The 23070-nt window shown below is 45.3% G+C and overlaps 1 protein-coding gene across 13 annotated transcripts in view; it reads right to left on the bottom strand.

The window, feature by feature from the left end:
* GGTA1 (glycoprotein alpha-galactosyltransferase 1 (inactive)) overlaps positions 1 to 23070 on the bottom strand; it is a 113327-nt gene that overhangs the window by 33450 nt on the left and 56807 nt on the right. For 7 of the 13 annotated variants that reach the window (XM_025261614.3, XM_044926295.2, XM_025261618.3 and 4 more), the window contains 5 exons: positions 18077 to 18112; positions 16382 to 16447; positions 15729 to 15821; positions 7827 to 7964; positions 2623 to 3498 (listed from right to left, as the gene is read on the bottom strand). In XM_025261614.3, coding sequence (XP_025117399.2) covers positions 2805 to 3498; positions 7827 to 7964; positions 15729 to 15821; positions 16382 to 16447; positions 18077 to 18112 — 1027 coding nt within the window. In that variant the 3' untranslated portion in view covers positions 2623 to 2804. The other 6 variants (XM_044926291.2, XM_044926292.2, XM_044926299.2 and 3 more) reach the window with 5 other exon arrangements.

Genomic DNA, 23070 nt, shown 5'->3' on the forward strand with positions numbered 1-23070 from the left:
ATGGCAAAAATTCCCCTTTAATAGATTCTTCCATAAAGCATTTTCCCTGATAGGAAACATGGCCCTGTGTGTGGGGTGGGCCACTTGAGGAGCCTGAAGTGGCTCAACACATTTATCCTTGTCAGCTTCTCTGGTGTGAGCTACAGCTCAGATGATTTCTATCTGCGTGGTTTAACCTTTCTGAACCTCACTTTGCTCATCTGCAAAATGGCAGGAAGTCTCTACTATGAGGGAATCATGCCCTCTTGTATATCCCACGCACCACACTACATCAGCCTGCTCCACTTTGACTTTGTATTCATAACAAATACACCCACCCAGTCATGCTAGAAATTCAGCAAGTCTCTCTTGGGGCTCCCTTGGCCAGATATAGTCCCCAGAGGTCAGGACTAGTAACCACCAGAAATGGTTATGGCATGGTTTTCTCCCTTTGCCCTCTTGCCCACCCTGACCTTCATGGGCAAGCCTAATCCTGCTGCTGCTGCTGCTGCTAAGTCGCTTCAGTTGTGTCCGACTCTGTGCGACCCCATAAACGGCAGCCCACCAGGCTCCCCCGTCCCTGGGATTCTCCAGGCAAGAACACTGGAGTGGGTTGCCATTGCCTTCTCCGATGCATGAAAGTGAAAAGTGAAAGTGAAGTCGCTCAGTCGTGTCTGACTCTTAGTGACCCCATGGACTGCAACCCACCAGGCTCCTCCATCCATGGGATTTTCCAGGCAAGAGTACTGGAGTGGGGTGCCATTGCCTTCTCCGAAGCCTAATCCTACTGGCACTTAATTACTTCAGTGCATCACTTTGGAAAGTTCTATATGAGCATTTGTTGTTATAGAAGTTAGCAAATCTCAACCATGTTCTTTCTATCTTTGTGACAGTGCACACATTTTTTAGAAGGACCCAATGACTTTTTAAAGTCTAAGTATTTAAAATTCTGTTACTGACAGTCCTGAACATCTTTGAGAGAAAATGTACAATCCATGACAAAGACCAGACTATATTGAGAAAATAATTTATTTAATTGTAAATCAGGAATTTTATTTTAGTTTTTTAACATTGAACTATTGATTTTTGAGTTTGTCCATTTGGATTTTAAATTTAAGTGAATTAAAAAAAAATCAAGATCCCTTCAAAAGGAAACTTCATTCCTTTTCTCTGATCTTTGAAGAAACGTCATTTCTTTGCTTTCAGACTTAAACCATGAACTCTCCCTAGTCCAGAATGGATCCCCAAAAACTTGAATTATACAGAAGCAAGAGTCCTAACTGACCTTTGATCTCCCTTTTCTTTTACAAGCTCACTTCTTCAGGATTTTTGTTGGTTTTCTTTTGTTTTACTGGGTTGTAAAAAAATTTGGCAATAACGGAAGAGTAGGAGGCACAGTAAAACAGTAGAGAAAACGGAGGTTTCATTTTATCAAAGAAGCCCACACTGCTAAGCATCAAGCCAGTGAGGTGGCTCTTTAAGCCAATCGCTTGAAAATGAAAAGCAATGACATAAACTGGAACACGAGCAAAATATAAACATGCCTGCATATGTAAATGTTGCCGCCTTTCTCCCTTTACACTGACTTGCTTAACTTTAAATAATATATACAATTTCATAGCTTCTCTTAGAGAAAGGAATTGAATGGTAAGGTGTTCAGTCACAAGGACTAGATCTCCCGTCACCATCCCCTCTACTTTTGACATAAAATCAACTAACCATTTTATTAAACACATCTGGTTGTTATACTTCAGTAGTTCAGATGGGGCAAGGGGAAACGAGAGGTTCCTTGATGTCAGCCCTGCAACGTGGGGCTTAATGGGCTGAGGGTTAGGGCAGATGGTGGCAGGACTTGCTGACAACTGACTGTCATGAAGCCCAGGTCTGGGAAATGTAACCCCTGGCAATTCTCTTCAGTCCCCTGCAGGTTTTGGTTTCCTCGGACACCATCCACTTTGTCTGGCCAAGGATCTGAAGACTCAAGTTCCAGAGTCCGGCATACTGAATATGACTTGGCCAAAACAAGAAGCATCTTATAAGACAACACTGCTCTGGCTGCCTGGATCTGTGCTGTATTTATGTGCCAACCGCATGCCCTGTGCCCCTTAGAAGGCAATGCCCCACGGGGATCAGCTCCCTGTCTTTCAACTCTCTCTTTGCTTATTTCATGGCCAACTTACTTGGAGGCTTTGTTTTCATTATGTGCTGAGCACCCACTGACTCACTCAGATTGCCTGTGACTCCCAACATCTTCACCATATGCATTGGGAATCTTGACTAGTCTTGGCACAGAAGCCAATATCCTGATAAGGAAAGGAAATTGATCCATTTGAGGATCACCAAGGTAGACTGTGTCCTACTAAGAGTTCTCCTGCTGCAAAAGCAACTCTGTGTTGCTTCAGACCCAGCAGAGACAGGAAGACACAGAAATTAAGAGGACAGCCCCTCACAATCATTTTCTTGTTGCCAAATACTTCCCTTTGCATACTTCTCTCCAGTAAGTCAACTGGTACATGTAGAATGTTTCTGGCTTTTTCTTTGTCTATGACAATTTTTTTTTTTTTTTTTTGGGGTTCAACTGATGGTGTATCCATTCCCCGCCCCCACAACCGGAAATAGCTAAGAAATCACTGGGAATTTACATCTGATTACCACAGGTTCATTCTCCTGTATTACAAGGCTCAAAGTTACAAGGAGAAATAATATGTATTTGCTGTGTTGGTCTTTTGTTAGTATTTTTTTTTTAAGTTAAAATTAAGTGTTACTTTTCTGAGGAAGTAGCCAGAATAATACTCTCTCAAATTCAGAAATGTACTGGCACAAAGTCAGACATTATTTCTAACCACATTATACTCTTTTGTCTGCCAAGACATCTTGACAAGCTTAATATCCGCAGGTAGGCCTATGTGATAATCCCAGCAGTATTCCGGGGATAAGATTTTAGTAGGTTTGTTGAGAAGGAAATACTTGTTTAGATGGCTTTCATCATGCCATTGGGCTTCTATGTCATTTTTCTTGTCCTTGAGGATTCCTTTGAAGCATTCCTGGGTGATGTTAAGGACCTGAGTGGGTGTTCCCCCAAAAATGGCTGCATGGTAATAAAAATCCCCTTCGCCAAAGGGAATGTATGCTGCAGACTCCTTCCGCCTCTCGTAGGTGAAGTCATTGGGATCTGCCTTGTACCACCAGGCTTGTAGCTGGGCCACTGACTCGCCCAGGGTCTCCACCCCAAACTTGTCTTGGAAGACCTGGTCCACGTCCATGCAGAAAAGGAAGTCAACCTCATGCTGGATGTGGGCCACAATGTGCTCCCCGATGGTCTTCATGCGCATCATGCTGATGTCCTGCCACCTCTTCTCAGGCTTGATCTTAAACACCTTGAAGGAGCGCAGAGGACCCAACTCTATCAAAGGCATCCTGGAGACATCATCCACCATGATATAAAAGATGACTGGGTGGCCAACCATGAAGTGCTTATTAGCAGACGTTAAGAACTCCTCCAAGTAATGCTCAATGTATCTGAAACAAAGAAGAATGGGATAAATGTAGCCTCTGGGATTTCTGCAGGCTTCTCCAGTGGGTAAAGACTTGGCCTGCAATGCAGGAGATGAGGGAGACAAGGGAGATGCGTGTTCGATCCCTGGGAAGATCCCCTGGAGGAGGAAATGGCAACCCACTCCAATATTCTTGCCTGGAAAATTCCACGAATGGAGGCGCCTGGCAGGCTACAGTCCATAGGGGTCTCAAAGAGTCGGACATGACTGAGCAACTGAACACACACCCTGGGATTTCTGCAGGAGACGACATGCTGTTCTCATCAAGACATGTTCATTGCTGTACTATTATTTCTGGCCACTCTCCACCATACAGTCACTCAACTTTGAGGAGGTAAAGTGACTTACCTAATGATTCTGGAAGGTGACTGGGCAGGCCAGCCTCTCTTCTCTCACTCTTGGAAGCCAGTCAGGTGGAGAGAACATGTATTCTCAACTGCTCTGGGCCCTGCAGTGTAGCTAAATGATACAGGCCCTTCTCCAACATCCAGACACCTGCAGTGTCTCGTGCTATGGATGAGGGATGCCTAAGTCTTTCTAATTCTGTGGTTCAACAGCAGGAGGCTCAGGGCCTTCAGTTTTATAACCCATATTCTTCAATATCAGCTTTAACTGTACTGAAGATGATCATCACTACCATCTACCTTACTTATTATCCCTTTGTCTTATTTATCAGTTGGTTCCAGACTTTGGGTAGGCGGAAGTGTGTTAGTCCTTTTTTCGTACTGTTTTATTGAGATATAATTGACATATAGCACAGTTTAAGCTTAAGGTGTGCCAAGAGTTGATTTGGTATATTCATATATTTCAAAAGGGCTTCCCAGATGGCTCAGTGGGTAGAGAATCTGCCTGCGATGCAAGAGACACAGGAGATGCGGGTTCGATGCCTGGGTCAGGAAGATCCCCTGGAGGAGGGCATGGCAATCCACCCCAGTATTCCTGCCTGGAGAATACCATGGACAGAGGAGCCTGGTGGGCTACAGTCCATAGAATCACAAAGCGTCAGACATGACTGAAGTGGCTGAGCATGCAGCACACATATATCACAAAATTACCACCACTGTAGCATTAGTTAACACCTTCATCTCATCACATAATCATCATTTCTTTTTGGGGGAGAAGATTTGAGATTTATTATCTGAATAACTTTATAAGTATATAAAACAATATTATCAACAATAATCACAATGTTTTACGTCAGATCCTCAGAACTTGCTCATTTTATAACTGGAAGGTCGTACCCTTCGATCAACATCAGGGGGCGCTAGTTCTCAGGCATCTCTCAGAAACCCCAACATCCACTCCAACGGTATCCTGCCCTACCAGATGAAAGGGTGACATGCCCCTTAGGTCCATTGGGGATGCCCTAAGACTAACCATCGCCACGCTCTTCTCCTTCTCTGGGACCCAGAGAATGGGTTATGGGACATGAATATCCTTCCACATTACACATTCACTTTAAGAGTTTTCCAGTGGTTACCCCAAACACCAATACATTATCCAGCTACCACCATTGTCAGACCCATCCAAATACCAGAGCAAATAACCTCTGATTTAAACTTATTTTAACTATCTCATTTCCTTTTCTAATAGGTTTTAATTATTAGAACATTTTTAGGCTTACAGCGATATGGAGCTGAAACTGCAGAGTTCTCATATACCCGCATGCTTCCTACTCCTTCCCACAGCTTCCCCCTCTATCACTGTCCAGCACCCACTGCAGATTATGAACCCAGACTGACACATCATTATCACACCAAACCCACCATTTACATTAAAGTTCACTCTTGGTTGTGTATATTCTATGGGTTTCAACAACTATATAATGACAAGTATTTTTCACTGTGTATGATATCATACCGAGTATTTTCACTGCCCTGAAAATTCCATGTTCTGACTATTCATCCATTCCCCTTTGCCAACCCTTGGCAACTACTGATCTTTTTACTGTCTCCATAGGTTTGCCTTTTCCAGAATGTTACAAGGTTGGAATCTGACAGCAGGTAGTCTTTTCAGATTGTTTCTTTTACTTACGAATATGCATTTAAGGTTCCTCTATCTCTTCCATGGCTTGATAGATTTTGTATTTTTTGCACTGGTAATATATTCTACCACCTAGATGTGCCACAGTTTATTAATCCATTCACCTACTAAAGGACATCTTAGTTATTTCTAAGTTTTAGAAACTATGAGTAAAGCTGCTATAAACATCCGTATGCAAGTTTTTGTGTGGCTCTAAAGTTTCAGCTTTTTGGTGAACACCAAGGATGCAATTGCTAGATTGTATGATAAGAATATGTTTAGCTTTATAAGAATCCGCTGAACTGTCTTCCAAAGCAGCGGAACCATCTTGCCTTCTCGCCAGCAGTGAATCAGAGCTCTTCTTGCTCCATATTTTTGCCAGCAGTTTGTGTGGTCAGTGTTTTGGACTTGGGGCCTTCTAATAGATGTGGTATTTTAGCTATTTACTTATTCATTCAAAAAACACGTTCATGTCTTTTGTGAGCCAAGCTACACACTATCATGTGACAACATGGGGATGACAGAGAAGGAAAGGCGTTGGCTTAACACAACTTGCATCACCCCCAGACTCATGCTCAGCGAATGTGGACTAAGTTTAATTTGCTTATCATACTCCCGGCCAGTTATGACATTTTGTGAGTAATAATAACTGGCATTTGTTTTTGCTCCTTAGTTGCAGTTTGGATTCCCGTTCGTTTCTACAAAAATAAACTGTGGTTTTAATACTGGTCTCTGGAAAAACCCCGGGGTTTACAGTATTGATTCTTTAAACGGAGAGAATATATCTGAGCAATTGAAAGAGGGACCTTGCCATGGCTCTGAAAAAAATCTATTGTGCCCTGAAGCTTGGGAGACAATCCTAGGGGGAGGGGAGGGGGCCCTTGTGAGGTTTAACATTATTTAGAGAAGAAAGCATTGCAGTTGGCTCCGGGCATTGTTATTTGAAAACAAACCAAACATCACACCTCCTAAAAGTCCAAATCTACTCTTTCGAGGATTTATTGCTGCAGAGTACAAGCAGTCCCCTCCTGCCTCCAAAAGGAGAGCTCAGGGTTTTCACCAGGGTGTACAATTTACGTTTAGTTCTGTGAAGCTGCGGATACAAGGCTGAAGCCATTGTGGAGCCGCAGGCCACATTCTGTTCTTTGTGGAAACATCAGGAGTAAATCAGTCTACAGGGTAGCTGGCTTGTCGCCTCTCATACCAAAGCATGAGGTGAGCTAAGCATCTGCTCCAGACTCATAACAGTACAGATCCTTCCAGTAAAAATGTCAAAACTCCAGAGTCACCCTTCTCCATCAGAGATGCCCCTGGGACCAGCACAGGTGGTGGCATCAGGACTTGACCAGCACGGCGAGGGCGATGGCTTCTGGGCTCTGGGCTGGGGCCGGTCTTGGGAGTGAAGACACACAGATCCTCATTCAGATCAACCTGGGCCTTCACCGCTGTCTGTATAAGCGAGCAGTCAACTTCCCATGTGGTGCTCGGAAAAGATACAGATGGGAAGGCCCATGGAGGGGGGCTGCAGGGAGGAGGCTAATAGGAAAAGGGAACTTTTGCTTTCGTTTTGATAAAGAAAAAAAAAATTCTCCAAAAGAACAAAATGGGTTATATTTTAAACTAATATCACAGCTCCGACTTTTAAGTAAGAATGATTGCAGTTTGGGGAGAAATGTCGTTCTAAACAAGGAAATGGAAGCAGAAACAGGAACCCATCCAACCTCTGGAAGAGGAAGTTCTGGCTGGCCAGATCTCCAGGGGCCAAAGCCTCTAGGAGGAGGAGGGCAGAGGCAGCTGAGGAAGCCCGGGAGGAGCGGTCAGCCAGCCTGACGTGGGGAAGCTCCACGCTTAGTCACTTCTGTCCTTGGTTCTCAGTCTGGGGTCTTGAGCGCGTGGGAGAAACAATGACACACGTTCGGGCTGTCTAATAGCTGGCATTTTTGGAATTCCCAGAGAGGGCCGTGGAGGTCAGGGTGGAGGCGGCTCTGGGTGTGCTGGAAACTCCAGGGCTCAGTGAGTACAGCAGACACTCTAACCTGCAACCAAGGCCTCGCTCAGGTGGGAAGCTGTCCACTCCCCATCCACTGTCTTGCTCTCAGCCTCCTGGGGCCTCAGCAAAAAGGAGCCTCAAACAGTCCTATTACTCCATTCTCCTGTCTAATGAATCAGACACGTCCATGAACAGCCTCCATGAGCCCAGGGAGCCCCTCACCAACCTTCTGACTGTGGGACAAAGGAAAAGTCAAGGTTACTTTTATTAGCCACACCTACCTTCCGACGGCGAAAACCGTCAGGCCGACGGTAATTTTCTGCTTGGCATAATAATCGTCTAAGACGGCTCTGTTGTAAGTGCCTTCCCACACCACAGGTGCCTTCCAGTTCGTCATGGTCACAACCTCGGGGCGTTTACTGGTGACAAAACAGAGTCCATGAGTCAGGATGGCCTTGCTAAGGTGGGGCAGAGACATCTGACGGAAAACGGCTCAAACGTGGCTGGTGGTGACCATCCTTGAATCCTGACGAGAGTTTAACCCCGAATAGTCAGCTGGCAGTGTGACATCTGCGACATCTTCTGGGTGAGGGACAGGAGACGGTGGCCCAGGTGCCTGGGGGCTGCCTTAGCAGGGGCCCTAGGGGGGTCTTACCTGTACAGCTCATGCTCTCTGTCCGCCTTTCCTGCTTCCCCTATCCTCATCTTCCTTCAATATCCCACTCCCATCTCCACAGCCCCTTCCTAAGCTGCCAGTGGCATCTTTAGACGTTATTTATCCCAATGGGTGCCATCTGACCCAGAAAAAGCCCTGATGCTTGACGCAGGGGGACAAGACAGTGACATTAGAGCTGAAAGAGGAAGAAACTGTTTCAATCTGCCTTTTGCCAGAAAGGAATTTCTGGTTGTAACCTGGGTATAGAACTATGGGGCTTCTGGTTTTACCGTTTATTTGACACACAAGGAGCAGACAGTCCCTAAGAAAGGATCCTGCAGGCTCACAGTAGCCAGGGATGAAACACAGGGACCCTAGCTGTCACCTCTCTCAGATCACGTTTCCTCTTTACAAAGCTGGAGGTGGGGGAGGGGGGTGTTCTGTGCACTCAGCACACTTGAAAGGGACTTGGCAAAGCCAACACAAACACAGGAAGCAATGTAAGAGCGAAGACAAACCAATGAACTGTAAAGAGTAAATGCAGAAAGGCTGAGCAGCGGCTGGGGCCCAGGATAAGGCAGGAATGGGGTGGGGACTCAGCTCCAACCCCATTTGGGTTTACAAGTGACTGCCCTTCCCTGGCAGGAAGTGGAGACTGAAACAGTCATTTAGATGAACCCCTGTCACACAAGGGCCCCGCCATGTGCTTGCACTTCAGCCACTGCGGGGGGAGGGCCAGTGACTGGGGCAGAGTCCTGGTGGCCCCATCGGGCCCCTGCTGACTGTGCACAGGTGGCCTTGGTGAGGCTATCGAGGAGACGTTGGCAAATAGATCGGCCCACTGAGAACTTTCTCTCTCCCTCACACATGGGTGGAGAGTGGGTTTTCACAACACTGCCCCTCCGCCATGGCTGAAGCTAAGTTTTTGCAGGGAGGCTGGGCAAGGCCAGGTCACCCCCTCCTCACCCCAGCGCCCAATAGACACTCGTCCACACCTCCTGTCCTTCCGTCACCAAGCTCTGCGGTCCTCCTGTTCTAGAACCAACCAGGCCCTCCCACCTCCTCCCAGTGCCCTGTGGCAGGCCTGCTTCCCTCCTCTGCACACAAGGAGTCTCCTCCAGAGATGGGGAGGGACACTGCCCGGCCGGCCCTCCCCGCCGGGTCTCGTCTCAAACCCCACAGCCCGGCTCTACCTGCACACCCGGGTATGTCAGCGGCGTGGCTGCCCTGGACAGCTGCTCTGGGTTTCCCTTCAATCGTGAAAGCAGCTATTTTGAACTCTGCACCAACCTGCACAAGACACTTTCACACACACACACACACACACACACTTTCTCAGGTAGTCCTTGCAAAAGCCCTGTCATGTATTATGTTATTTGTACAGATAAGAAAACCAAGGCTCAGAAAAGCTTGTTAACTTGTCCAAGGCCAAACAGCTAATGAGGGTAACTAATGTACCCTGGATACTTCCTATGGAGCAACACAGTACCCAGGGCTTCACCCTTCAGAGGAAGCTGCTATTTTGATTCCCATTTTATCAAAGCAGAAACTGCAGCACAGAACAGTTAAATAACTCATTGGAGGTCACACAGCAGCTATGGAGTCAAGCTGGACTCTTGACCCAGATAGTCTGACTCAGTAAGTCCATGCTCTGAAGCACTACATCTATTGCTTATTGTGTTGCATATTTACTTGTTAGGCTGACGACCTGGGGTTAAAAACCAGGTTTGTCATCATTTCCATTCAACTTAGATACTTCAGCATTTTTATCAGTACAGATGAGAAATGGGCTTTTGTATTTTGTTTTTAGAAGCTTATGGGATGCTTTTAGTCACATAAAACCCCCAGCTTTGTTAAATGACTAGGTTTCAAAACCAGAAAAACCACACACACACACACACACACACACAGGCTTATCACTCTATAACCACTATTTCTGAATGTAAACCCTCCCATATATTGTCATCCCATCCATTGCCGTTCTTAGTGAAGCCTGTCAGGGATTCTTAGCCGTGCTGACCCAACCCATTAGCTAAGCCATCCAGCTGCGTGTGAGCTGAACATTTGGGGAGAAGGTAATATTTTTAAGAAAGAGAAGAGAAAGGGGAGGAGGAAAAGGAGGAAAGGATGGTATTCTTATTTAACACTTCCAGGCATCGGGGCTCAATCCTTGACTTTCATTCTTTCATTGAAACTCACAGCTACCTTCTAGAGTGGGTGCTGTCATGACCCTCATTTCACAAATAAAGAAAGTAGGGGCTTGGAGAGCAGGAGAAGGGAACTACCACTTAATCAACAGGAGGGGTCAGACCAAGGCACTAAACTCCTCCAGGCACTTCTGCTAAGTCCCTGCTCCCTGCCAGGCCCCGCGCTGAGCTCCGAGATCAGGGGAATGAGACCTGCCTACCCCTTGAGGGTCTCAAAGTCCTGACAGTGGCCAGCCTGCTGCCTGCCACTCTTCCACTGCACGACCACTCAGTTCCACATCTTCTAGAAAGGACTGAGTCAGGACACCAATGTCCAGTTTGGTTACTTGATGGGGAAGATTGCTCTGAGCAAGGGGAAAAAAAAAATGTAGTAATATTAAAAATTAATGTTTCATTAAAAATTAAAATTTTCTATTTCCCAGCTGTTAATTATTAAATTCCACTGGCCATTCCCACACATCAGCGACCCTGACTAGGAAGCCAGATGACAGGCTGAAAAGGCAGGCCAAGGGGAGGGCGAGGGGGTGGGAGGATGCTTGAGATAAGCTTCCTGGATGAACCTCTCCCACCCCACCCCAGAAAAAAAAAAAAAAAAAGTGACAGCAGGCAAGTGACACATGTGTAAGACCACAAGATGTCCAAGGTCACCAAGATGGGGCTCTAGAAGGAGGGAAAAGTACCAGGGAAGACGGAAAACTGCCCAGATGCCTTCTTTCCAAGCAGCACAGCTGCTGCGTTAGCTCCGTTTGTCGGGTTCCCCAAGTACAGGCCAAAGGTTCCCCACAACACAGAAGGGCCTCCATAACCCAAACATACACCTACCTAGGTATCTGGTAGCATTTACATCTTACGTTTCTTTCATATATAGTACTATGTAGTTGTTAATAATTCAAAAAAAAAACTGGTACACAAATATTCATAGGGACCTTATTCACAATAGCCCAAAGGTAGAACCCATTCAAGTGTCCATCGGTGGGTGAATGAATATGCAACACAGGGTATATTCTAAAGCTTGAACAGTATTCTACCATACAAAAAGATAAACTGAAATGGTTCTGACACTGCGCAAGACATTACAGAAATTACTCCAAAACTAATACATGGAATAAACAGATATTTCAATTCTAATTCATGCTGTGTACCCAAAAGGTTTGGAAAAGGGGGCTGAAAAAATGCGTATTTCTGCAGTCATAGTCACAACTGCATGATTCACACTGGCCAACAAACAGAGGCAATCTAAGTGTCCATGGACAGCCAGTTCCATAAACGAACTGTGGTAGACACACAATGGAATCTGATTCGGCCCTTCAAAGTCGGTAATTCTGACAATGCCACAATGTGGACGAACCTTATGGTCATTATACTAAGTGAAATAAACCAGACCAAAAAAGGAGAAACGTTCTGTGATTCCACTAGTATGAGATATCCAAACAAGTCAAATCCAAAGCCAGAAGAAGCAGAAAGATTCCCAGGGATCGAAGACAGTTCATGTTTCACGGAACCCGCCCAGTTTCCCTTGGGGAAACTGACTTCTCCTGACATCTCCAAAACCAATTATACAAATAATTGGAAGCCATATACAGTCAAATGAATGTAGACATAATTTTATAATTTACACCAACCTCACTCAAACTTCTCAACAGACAGAAGGCAAAATTGTATCTATGGTACCTCAGCTTTGCTTAAAACTGTATCTATAATTCCTTAGTTTTGCTTATGAAATTTAACCAAAAAAACAAAACAAAACACCAAAGTCTATCCAATGCAAAGAGTCGACTCATTGGAAAAGACTCAGATGCTGGGAGGGATTGGGGGCAGGAGGAGAAGGGGACAACAGAGGAATGAGATGGCTGGATGGCATCACTGACTCGATGGACGTGAGTCTGAGTGAACTCTGGGAGTTGGTGATGGACAGGGAGGCCTGGCGTGCTGCGATTCATAGGGTCGCAAAGAGTCGGACACGACTGAGCGACTGAACTGAACTGAACTGAACATCCTACGTACTTATTTATGGGCTTCCCAGGTGGCATCCTTGGTAAAGAATCTGCCTGCCATGAAGGAAATGCAGATTAGATCCCTGGGATGGGAAGACCCCCTGGAGTAGAAAATGGCAACCCATTCCAGTATTCTCACCTCGAAAACTCCATGGACAGAAGAGCCTGGCAGGCTATAGTCCATGGGGTCACAGAGTCAGACTTGACTGAGCATGTGCATATACTTAATGGGAACACTGTGGTCCCCGGGGGCTGGGCAGAAGAAGTATTAAAATTCTATCAATCAGGCAGCAGTTTACGAAAGATGTAGCATGCGTACAGCATGTTCTTTACTGGACTCCTTCCAGGCAGCAGGACAAAGACAAGAGCTGTGGGGTGGCAAGAAAGAGATGATGTAGGAAGAATTTTGGAGGAAGAATTAACAGAACGTGCTAATGATTTAGACTGTAGGATGGATGAAGGAAAGAGTGAAGGATGAATTGGAGAGGTCTCCTGGACTCTGACTTAAATAGGAATGAGAAGAACGGGGGTGGGGTGAATCAAAAACTCTGTAAGACACACAGACAGTTAGACATAAGCGGGGGCTCAGAGAAAACCTTTGGACTTAAGATGTAAATGTGGGAGTCATTCTCCCATGGATGGTGTCTAATGCCATGGAAATGGATGAGAGCACATTGGAAGATAGTATAAAGAAAAGAGATGAGGATACTGGACTCAACCTCCAGAAGCTAATATTTGAGGCTTGGGAAGAGGCCCCATTAAAGAGACTGAGAAAGTAGGAGGAAAATTAAGAGAATGTGATGATATGAGGCTAAGAGATATTGATATAAAAAAATGTATCTATAATATACTTAACATGCTTCTGGTAGTTTATAGAAAAGGATACATTTCTATAAATATGTCATCTGTGAATCCAGTTGTTCATCTTTCATTCATTTATGCAAGAAATATACTTTAGTGCCCTTAGAAGGCTTAGATTTGGCGTCACTACAAATCAATATTCTTTAAATATCTGCTCGTCATTCTTTTGGAGGGCGGTGGAGAGAGTGACCACTGCTGGTTGTGATCTGCTTCTCTTCTCTGACCGGAGTAACCCAGCCCCAGGCCCTGCCTCCAGGTCCCACTCAGCAAAGCAGAAGTACCACAGTGAAAGTGTACCACCCTCCTTTGAAGTAAGCGTGGCGACTATATCGCTAGCTCATCCAGCTGGCCACTGGGGGGGCTCTCACCCACCTCACACACACACACACACATACCTAAGGGGCTTATCAAACCACAGTGCTTCCATATTCTTCCATTTCCAGGAATGGTTTAGCATCCCATAGAGGGCTACCCTGTTGTCCAGCTCCTTAAATGATACCTTGGGGGGAGGAAGCAAAATTCCCATCCTTTGACACTGGCATGGATCCTTTGTCCCAAAATAAAGAGAACTTGCCAGAACATATTCAGTCTTCGCAGAACCAAGATTCCTCACGCTGTGATAGCTGCTGTTCTCCCCTGATCCTCCTCCTACCTCTATGGCCACCCCTGCTGCTTTTCAGACTTCTCTCCCCGCACTGGCCCTTTCAATGCTGATGTCAGACATCGGCCTGGTGCCTCATCCAGGCCTGCAGATCCCATTGCCACCTGTACGCTGAAGGCTCCTCTTCCTACATCTCCACCACCTATCTTCTGCCACACTTAGGGGCACTGCTACAGACTGACTGTTGTGTCCCCCCAAAATGTGTTGAAACCTAAGGGGTGGAGCCTTAGGGAGAGGATTAGGACATGAGGGTGGAGCCCTCATGAATGGGATTAGTGCCCTTAGAAAAGAGACCCCTGAGAGCTCCCTCTCCCCTTCTAGCACGTGAGAGCAAGGTGAGAACACCATCATGAATACACTAGGAAGTGGGTCCTCATCAGACACTACCCTGTCTGGGGCCTTGATCTTGGACTCCCCAGCCTCCAGAACTGTAGGAAATACATATTTGTTGTTTATAAGCCATCCAGTCTATGGTATTTTGTTATAGCAGCCTGAACGACTAAGATAGGCACCCTATGAATCTCTGTCCAGTTGCCCCACAAGTTGCTGAATCCATACGCATCCCTAGTTGAGCTCATCACCCCTCCCCTTCACCACTCCTAGACGCTTTCCTGGTCAATGGCACCACCACCCACTGGTCTCTCAGGACTCATGGTCATCCTGGACAGCTCCCACCTCCCTGCTCCCCAAACCACAGCCTTCTCAGTCGGATTGCTCACAGCTCCTTAATCAGTCTTGGCAAACACTAGTTACACATCTAGAGCCCCTACAGGACCGTGAACTTCTTGATGAACCATGCTGATTGATTTTTCCTGTCTCCTATACCTAACACAATGCCTAGTACAGAATTTTTTACCATGATTTACAGTAAGAAATACATCTCATGTCAAAAACACATGGACATACACATATATACATAGAGGCAAAAATCCACTTAACAATACCTATCCTTCCTCAGGTGATGCCCTGATTTTCTATTGATTTCAATTTTTAAAAGGCTGCTTTTAACCCATTCAGCTAGTTTCTGAACACATTAATGGATAGTGGCCAGTAGTTTGTAAAACACCAGCTAGTATATCATGGGTGTTTGACAAACATTTGTTGTACACTTGTTTAAAGGATATACGCATGGCCCTATGAGCTTCTGTAACATCACTTCCATTTTACAGCCGAGTTAACCCAATCTCAGAATTTTCTTGCTCTGACTCTAGCTTTGTAGTTTTCCATAGTACCCTGTGGCTATGAGACCCCCTTCCAGCCCCAGTATATTGTGATTCTTCCGCTGCCATTGGCTGACTGCTGTCAAAATCATTGTAGTTATTGCTCAAACAAATAAGACAACCAGCCTCTCAAGTTTCTCATCTAATCTGGTGTAAAGGTCTGCTGCTGCTGCTGCAGCTGCTGCTAAGTCGCTTCAGTCGTGTCCGACTCTGTGTGACCCCATAGACGGCAGCCCATCAGGCTCCCCCGTCCCTGGGATTCTCCAGGCAAGAACACTGGAGTGGGTTGCCATTTCCTTCTCCAGTGCATGAAAGTGAAAAGTGAAAATGAAGTCGCTGAGTCGTGTCCGACCCTTAGCGACCCCATGGACTGCAGCCCACCAGGCTCCTCCGTCCATGGGATTTTCCAGGCAAGAGTACTGGAGTGGGGTGCCATTGCCTTCTCTGGTGTAAAGGTCTAATAGATGCTAAGTCTCTGTCCCCCTAGTCAGGGCTGTTCTCCATGGCACTGTTGCCTCCATAGCCCCCGCCCCTTTATGCTGAGCTATGGATTTACTGGAAACAGGGCGACACTTCTTTTCTTACAATGGGTTGAACCAGTCCGACAGCTTAAGCTTGCTTTCGTCTTCCTTTCTTTGTTCCTTTTCTTCGTCTATGTCTCCATCTTCTTCATGGTAACTGCGGGTCACACATACAAAGGGAAAAATAAGCTGAGGAAGGCAAGAAGGCTGGCCTATGGTATCAGGATGGTGGCTGAGGACCTCATAAAAATGGTTCCAAGGCAGAGAACACCTGCACTAAGTGAATGTCTGGAGAAAGGTTCATGATGCTAAACGTTTATTCATAAAGACCTACTTTTGTTGAAATGGTGCAGGACTCAGCTTGCTTATTATCCTTCCAGGTCAGCACAGTTAGCAATTTAATGACCCAATAACCATCAGGTTATTTCAAGAGGAGGAAAAAACTAATAAAACAGCCCTCATAAAAACATTTTAGTTTATGATAGGCTTTCCTGCAATCCCAACTTTAGCCTGAACTTCATTCACCCTCAAGTTAAATGGGGAAAAAATAAAAACATGACCGCCAAACTTAATGGCCCAGTCCCAACCATGAAATAGAGGCCTCGTGTGTTTCCAATAAGCCAGAAATACAAATGACTGAGGTCATGGCTGTGAAACCATTCTATCTGAACTCTATAGCATTGGGTGGATAAACAGATCACTACACAACCACCTTACCCATTGTTAAACCACCTTGGAAGCCACCAGCCCTTCTGAATGCTGCTGCCGCTGACTTCTGGGTTTCTAAGAAATGAGAAAAAATGACAAACATTTTTAGAAAAGGAGGCAGTCCCAAATGGGGGGATTTCCAAACTCTTTTTATGGTATGTCATTTAAAATTTTGTGTAAAAAAATCGCTCATTTGTAAAAGGAATACAGGTGACACTGCTGTAGCTGAACGGGAGAGGATGCGCCTGACGCCACCTGGATCTCCCCTCCCGTGGGCAGCCCCCGGCACTCAGCCCATCCAGGGGTCCCTCACAGGGAGAGAAGGAGAAAAACGGAACAACAAAGTGCGGTTGATGCTAAGCCATAAATCTGCATCCTGGGTCTGCCGCTTACTAGCTGGGTGACTGTGAGGGGACATTTCCCCTCTCTGAATCTTGAATCTTCTCCTCTGAAAAGTCAGAGATAATAATAACAACAATAAGAAACCTACCATGAGGGTGGCTTTGAAGCCTAAATATACGTAGCATACACAAAAGAGCTTTCTAAGATGCAAATTACTGTAGCAAGTTGTGGTCTTGAAACAAAACGGTTCACATTTCCAGGAATTATCTCTTTGGCTAAATGAGGAGAATCTGAGTTGCTACAAAGGTCAGCAGTGACAGACGCAGGAAATCCAAGGGTCTGTAAACCAGTAAGAAGCTCAACCAACTGTAATTAGAAGCCACTTTCACCACGCACATACTGACGCGTCCACACTCCCTGTGAGAGCCTCTCCAGGGTGGGGACCTTTCAGAAGAGGAAAAGGAACGGGAATCCAGGAAACAATACCCTTCAGTTGAACAAATAAGGTGGTGAGGTATGAATAGCATGTTAAAAAAGAAACGTGCTTTAAAACCCATCTCTTCAAAAAGTGCTTGAAGTAGTTTATGATTAAGAAAATATGGTTACAATAAATAGGGAAAAAAATACAAGAATAAAAATGAAGCAAGAAGAAACAAACATTTTAGTCACTCAGTAGGCATGTTCACATGACCTTGATCATCTGAGCCACTCTGGGAGAATAAAAATTTTACCTTTATTTTTCTGACTGAGATACTGGTTGAGTGGGTTTGAGCAAATCGCCAAAGTCATATGACATGTAAGCATAAAAGCCAAGATTTAATACCAGGGGAGAAATTGTTTCAAAAATGAAGGTCAAGGAAAGTTCAAGCAGTTGAACATAACACTTTGCTCTGAGCTTCCTGGCAACCAAGCCAAAGACTGAAAAACCAAGGCTTGCAGAGTCCTCAAGACCAATAATAACAATACTACCACACCACACACTAGTTCATCAGGAGACCCAAACTTTTTTCCTGATCCTTTATTGCAATGAAATTTCTTGCAAGTGTCTCTATACAACATGTGGTGGGTAGCATAATGGACAATATCTACCCTGATTTTTTTTATAAGCAAGACAGGAATGTTCTCCAAACAAGACTACCTGAAGAGATAGATACTTGATAAAAAGCAAGGACAAAACATGAGTCATGGCTCTAGAGAGATAAGACTAAGGGGCTAGAGGAATACAGTCCAGACCCCTGAGACCCTTCCCCTCCACCTGTGACCAGAGCTGTGTCAACACCTGCCAAGTTAAGAATGGACTGCAGGGGAGCCAGAGCAGGCAGGGGGAGAATCCCATAGAAACCTAGAATTAAAAGCACTTACCTTGATGGGTTTATCCAGAACAAAGAGCCTTCTGGGCTAAAAGCAAATGAGAAATAAAAATGTATCATATTACTTTTAATTCAGAAAAGCTATTTTGCAGCCATTATCACTGAAGCCCTGGGCCAAATTGAGAGCTTGGGTTTTGGCTACTTCCAGGTTTCCATTCATTTCACATGCTAGCAAAGTAATGCAGAAAATTCTCCAAACTAGGCTTCAACAGTACGTGAACTGAGAACTTCCAGATGTTCAAGCTGGATTTAGAAAAGGCAGAGGAATCAGAGATCAAATTGCCAACATCTGTTGGATCATCGAAAAAGCAACTGAGTTCCAGAAAAACAGCTACTTATGCTTCACTGACTATGCTAAAGCCTTTGACTGTGTGGATCACAACAAACTGTGGAAAATTCTGAAACAGATACAAATACCAGAACACCTGACCTGCCTCCTGAGAAATCTGTATGCAGGTCAAGAAGCAACAGTTAGAACCAGACATGGAACAACGGACTGGCTCAAAATTGGTAAAGGATTATGGCAAGACTGTATATTGTCACCCTGCTTATTTAACTTAAATTCAGAGCACATCATGAGAAATGCTGGGCTGGATGAAGCACAAGCTGGAATCAAGATTGCCGGGAGAAGTATCAATAACCTCAGATATGCAGATGACACCACCCTTATGGCAGAAAGTGAAGAGGAACTAAAGAACCTCTTGATGAAGGTGAAGGAGGAGAGTGAAAAAGCTGGCTTAAAACTCAACATTCAAAAACTAAGATCATGGCATCTGGTCCCATCACTTCATGGCAAATAGATGGGGAAACAATGGAAATAGTGAGACTTTATTTTCTTGGGCTCCAAAATCACTGCAGATGGTGACCACAGCCTACTCCTTGGAAGAAAAGGTATAACAAACCTAGACAATGTATTAAAAAGCAGAGACATTACTTTGCCAACAAAGGTCCATCTAGTCAAGGCTATGGTTTTTCCAGTAGTCATGTATGGATGTGAGACTTGGACCATAAAGAATGCTGAGCGCCAAAGAATTGATGCTTTTGAACTATGGTGTTGGAGAAGACTCTTGAGAGTCCCTTGGACTGCAAAGAGACCCAATCAGTCCATCCTAAAGGAAACCAATCCTGAATATTCATTGGAAGGACTGATGCTGAAACTGAAGCTCCAATACTTTGGCCAACTGATGCAAAAAACTGACTCACTGAAAAAGGCCCTGATACTGGGAAAGATTGAAGGCAGGAGAAGGGGATGACTGAGGATAAGATGGTTGGATGGCATCACCGACTCAACGGACATGAGTTTGAGCAAACTCTGGGAGATAGTGATAAGGAAGCCTGGAGTGCTGCAGTCCATGGAATTGCAAAGAGTCAGACACAACTGAGCAACTGAACAAGAACGAGGTTCCTACCTTCCTTGGAGATAAAACCAATGACACCAAGGGACTTTGATCACTTCTGGATTACCCAGAACAAGCAGTGGTCAGAAGATCTCTGGAGAATCTCAAGTCTTAGTTTAAAAATAAAAGATGGCAGCTCTCCATTGTCCACAGTGGCTTCACTGAGGGAGAGGGGCTCCCAGACGGCTCCCCTCTTAACTCCTAGTGGGGAACACCACGGCCCATCCCTTGCCCAGGATTTATCTTCCCCCAGAAAACCAATGACTGCCGAGCTGGCACCCTACCACCTCAGAGCCTCCTCAAAGGGGGAGCAGCCTTAAAGGGCATTTCTGAAGCTAACGAAGGCAGTGAAACCATCTGAAGGCATCTACAAGACTGGACCAGTGACTATCTGACTCCTCTAGCAGACCACCTCCCTCCATTCCACAAATACTTTCTGAGCATGTGCCACGTGGCCTAGTGCTGGGGATACAGTGCTGTCTGAGACAGAGTCCCTGCATCCTTGTGGTGCAGACAAGCTAGTGGGGAGGTCAGACCCTATATCACACAGCTACGGAACTCCAAACTCCAAGAAGAGCTGTTAAAAAAAAAAAAAAAAGAAGCAGCAGCAGCAAAACTAGGAGCACTTAACAGGAAGACCTGGAAGGCCTCCCAGAGGAGGCGATAATGTTTTAGCTGAGTTCTCAAGGATGACTAGAAGTCCAGGGGAAGAGAAATTAGAAAGAGTGTCTCTTGGAGACCAAAAATATATATGCAAAGGCCCTGAAAAAGGAAGGAGGCATTTAAATGTGCAAGGAAATAAACAAAGAAGTAACTGGAGGTCCCCTCGCTGTAGCCTGCTGTGGATTTTGCTATTGAAGAGTTTTAGGCAGGAGTGGGACCGGGTCGTCTCTGTAGGCAGTAAGAGAGTAAACGGAGTGACCAGTCAGGAGGTGTTGGCAGTGGTCCAGGCCCAGGTCAAGGCAGCCAAAGAGATGGAGAGAGAGGAGTGCACTGACTTAAGAGATATTTGGGGGCAAAGGGATAGGACTTGTTGTACTGGATTCTTCCACCGTTCTGTGCACGGAAGCTGTGCCCAATGGTTAAATCTTTCTTGCTTCCTTCTCCCTGTGAATAAAAGGGATAGAGCCTGGTAGAAAGAGTTCTGGACCTGGGCTCAGGCACCTGCCCTGGCTCTGCACCTGTCTGGCCCTAGCTGCCCTCATCACTGAAAAAAAATATAAATGACTAATATTTGTTTCAGACTCTGCCTTCTGCCCGTGCTGGGAGTCCATATCACTTAACCAGAGTGAAATGCATGCCCTCTTTCCACCTATGGTTACCCCTCTGAGCTCAACACTTGTGGACCAAGTCCTAATATCTCTTGTTTCTAAATCTGTTTATTGATCTGACAATATTCATAACAGCTAATACTTGGCCGGGGACTGTTCTAAGCAATTGATATGTATTAGCTCATTAAATCCTCACAACAATCAATGAAGGAGGTTCTATGCTTCCTCGGAGGCACCTAGGCATTAAGTCGTTTGTCTAAGATTGGATTGCCTTGAACCTGGGGAATCTGACTCCAGACCCAACAAGAGGGGGTTAGGAAGAAGGGAAAGAGGAGGGAGAGGGCCCTCGGCAACCTGGCAATCAGACCCCCACAAGGTGCTCAGGACATCATTTTGTAGAGTCAGACTTGCCATCTTGTTTCATCTTTCAAATTTGCCATCTTTCCCTTTTCACCCTCCCCTCCCAGAGGCCTGTGACATTTCAGGTCCCAGCAACACCCACCTTGCAGAGCATGACATTTAACACATATTCATCCTTCAAGGCACAATTCAAATGCCCCCTCTCCTGTGGTACAATCTGAGTACAGTGACTGGCACATAGTAGCTGCTCAATAAATATTTGTAAATGAATGCCTCTCCCCCATCCCAAAAAAAAGAGATTGCTGTCTAAGTCGAACATAATCTTTGCCTCCTTGAACTCTCACAGTTCCTTTTCTCTACATCTGATATCCTTCCTTCGCTTTGCATTGTTGATATTGATGTACACATCTGCTTGCTCCATCTAGAGTTTAACCTCCTGAGGGTAGGAATTCCCTGAGCTTCATACTGTATCCCTCACAGCATGAACAACCAGCTCAAGAAGGAGCCCTGGACAACGAATCAGATCTGAGTTCCAATTAGAACTTGGACATAAATTCACTGCTAAGTCATTTCACCTATTTGGTCTCCATTTTGTCACTTGAAAAATGAGAACCCTCAACTGAAGGAAGGGTTGTATCGTGGGTCAGAGAATAAGCTGTATTCTGACAGCCTCAGACCTAAATCTTCCTGAAAATGTGACCTTCAACCTTCACGTTTAACACTGTGGAGGCTCAGTGTGCCTCATCTAGATACGTAGACTATGCAGACTAATACTTTGCTTGCAGGGCTATTTTAAGAACTGGAGGGAGTGCCTAGTGCAGTTCCTGGCACATTCGAACGCTCAATAACTAGTAGGTACTATCATCAAAACCACCCTCACCATCATTACTTTATCATAAACGTTTAAAGTTTCTTCCATCTCTAAAATTCTAAGATTTTTTCTTTTTATCCAACCTCAAATCAAACCCTGTCCTGGATGGCATTCTTTCAGGATGCTCTATCGGTAATAGTCTCTCTTTACTTAGCAGTTGACGTGTTTGATTGAGCTACTTTTAAATCTTTTTTAGCTAAAGTGCTGCCCACCTGTCTAAGGTTGGTGCCCTCAGCTCACCTCACACCATTACAAGGCCAATTCTCAGGGTGGCAAAGAATTTGCTGCCTTTTAAACCTCTTGCAGACGTTCAAATAGATTCCCCACATTGAAGAATGATGTGGCTGCAGTCTGGGTTCCAGACTATGGCCCTGAAGAGCAGCCAGAAGCTGCTCTAGTTACTGTGTAGAGAGAGTGTACCCAGCACGGCAAAATAACCCTCTTTATGGGAGGCCAGTGCCAATATGCACATTTGGGCCTTTGGCTCCCATATTTTAATTTTGTGAAGTACCCAAAATTTGGAAGTGTGACTCTGGCTGCAATTCAAAACGCCAAGGTTATCCAATCAAGCATTCAGAGCTCGAATGCTGTCAAGGTTACCTACACAAGTATCTCAGCTCAGGGCAGCACCCCAGAGGACGCTCGCTCTTCTGTTGGATTCTTTCACCTGCTGGAGCTCTTCCTTCTATTTTCCAAATCTTACCTCTGAGCAGATGATGAGAATGGCGGTGATGATGGTGATGGTGATGGCAGCGAACGTTTACTGAGTGCACTACGTGCTTTACCCTACGTGCTTTATACACAATAACTTATTTAATCCAACAACCCTATGATGCAGGTACTACCATTATGCCCATTTTAAACAACAGGGAAACTTATTGAAAACCAAAGAACAGAGTGGCGATGTAACTTGCCCAAAACAGAGGAGGTAAGTCATGGCACAGGACCAGTCCCAGGCAGCCTAGTTCCAGACTCTAGCCAGGATACTTCCTCAGCCCTCAAGAAAAGGGAGCCCCAGGGTCCCTGCATCCAACACTGAGTCATCTTTTCTTCGGACTAAGTACCCACAGTTTCCTTCAATTCGAAA

The sequence above is a fragment of the Bubalus bubalis genome, chromosome 12 (genome assembly GCF_019923935.1).
Source record: "Bubalus bubalis isolate 160015118507 breed Murrah chromosome 12, NDDB_SH_1, whole genome shotgun sequence".
NCBI lineage: Eukaryota > Metazoa > Chordata > Mammalia > Artiodactyla > Bovidae > Bubalus > Bubalus bubalis.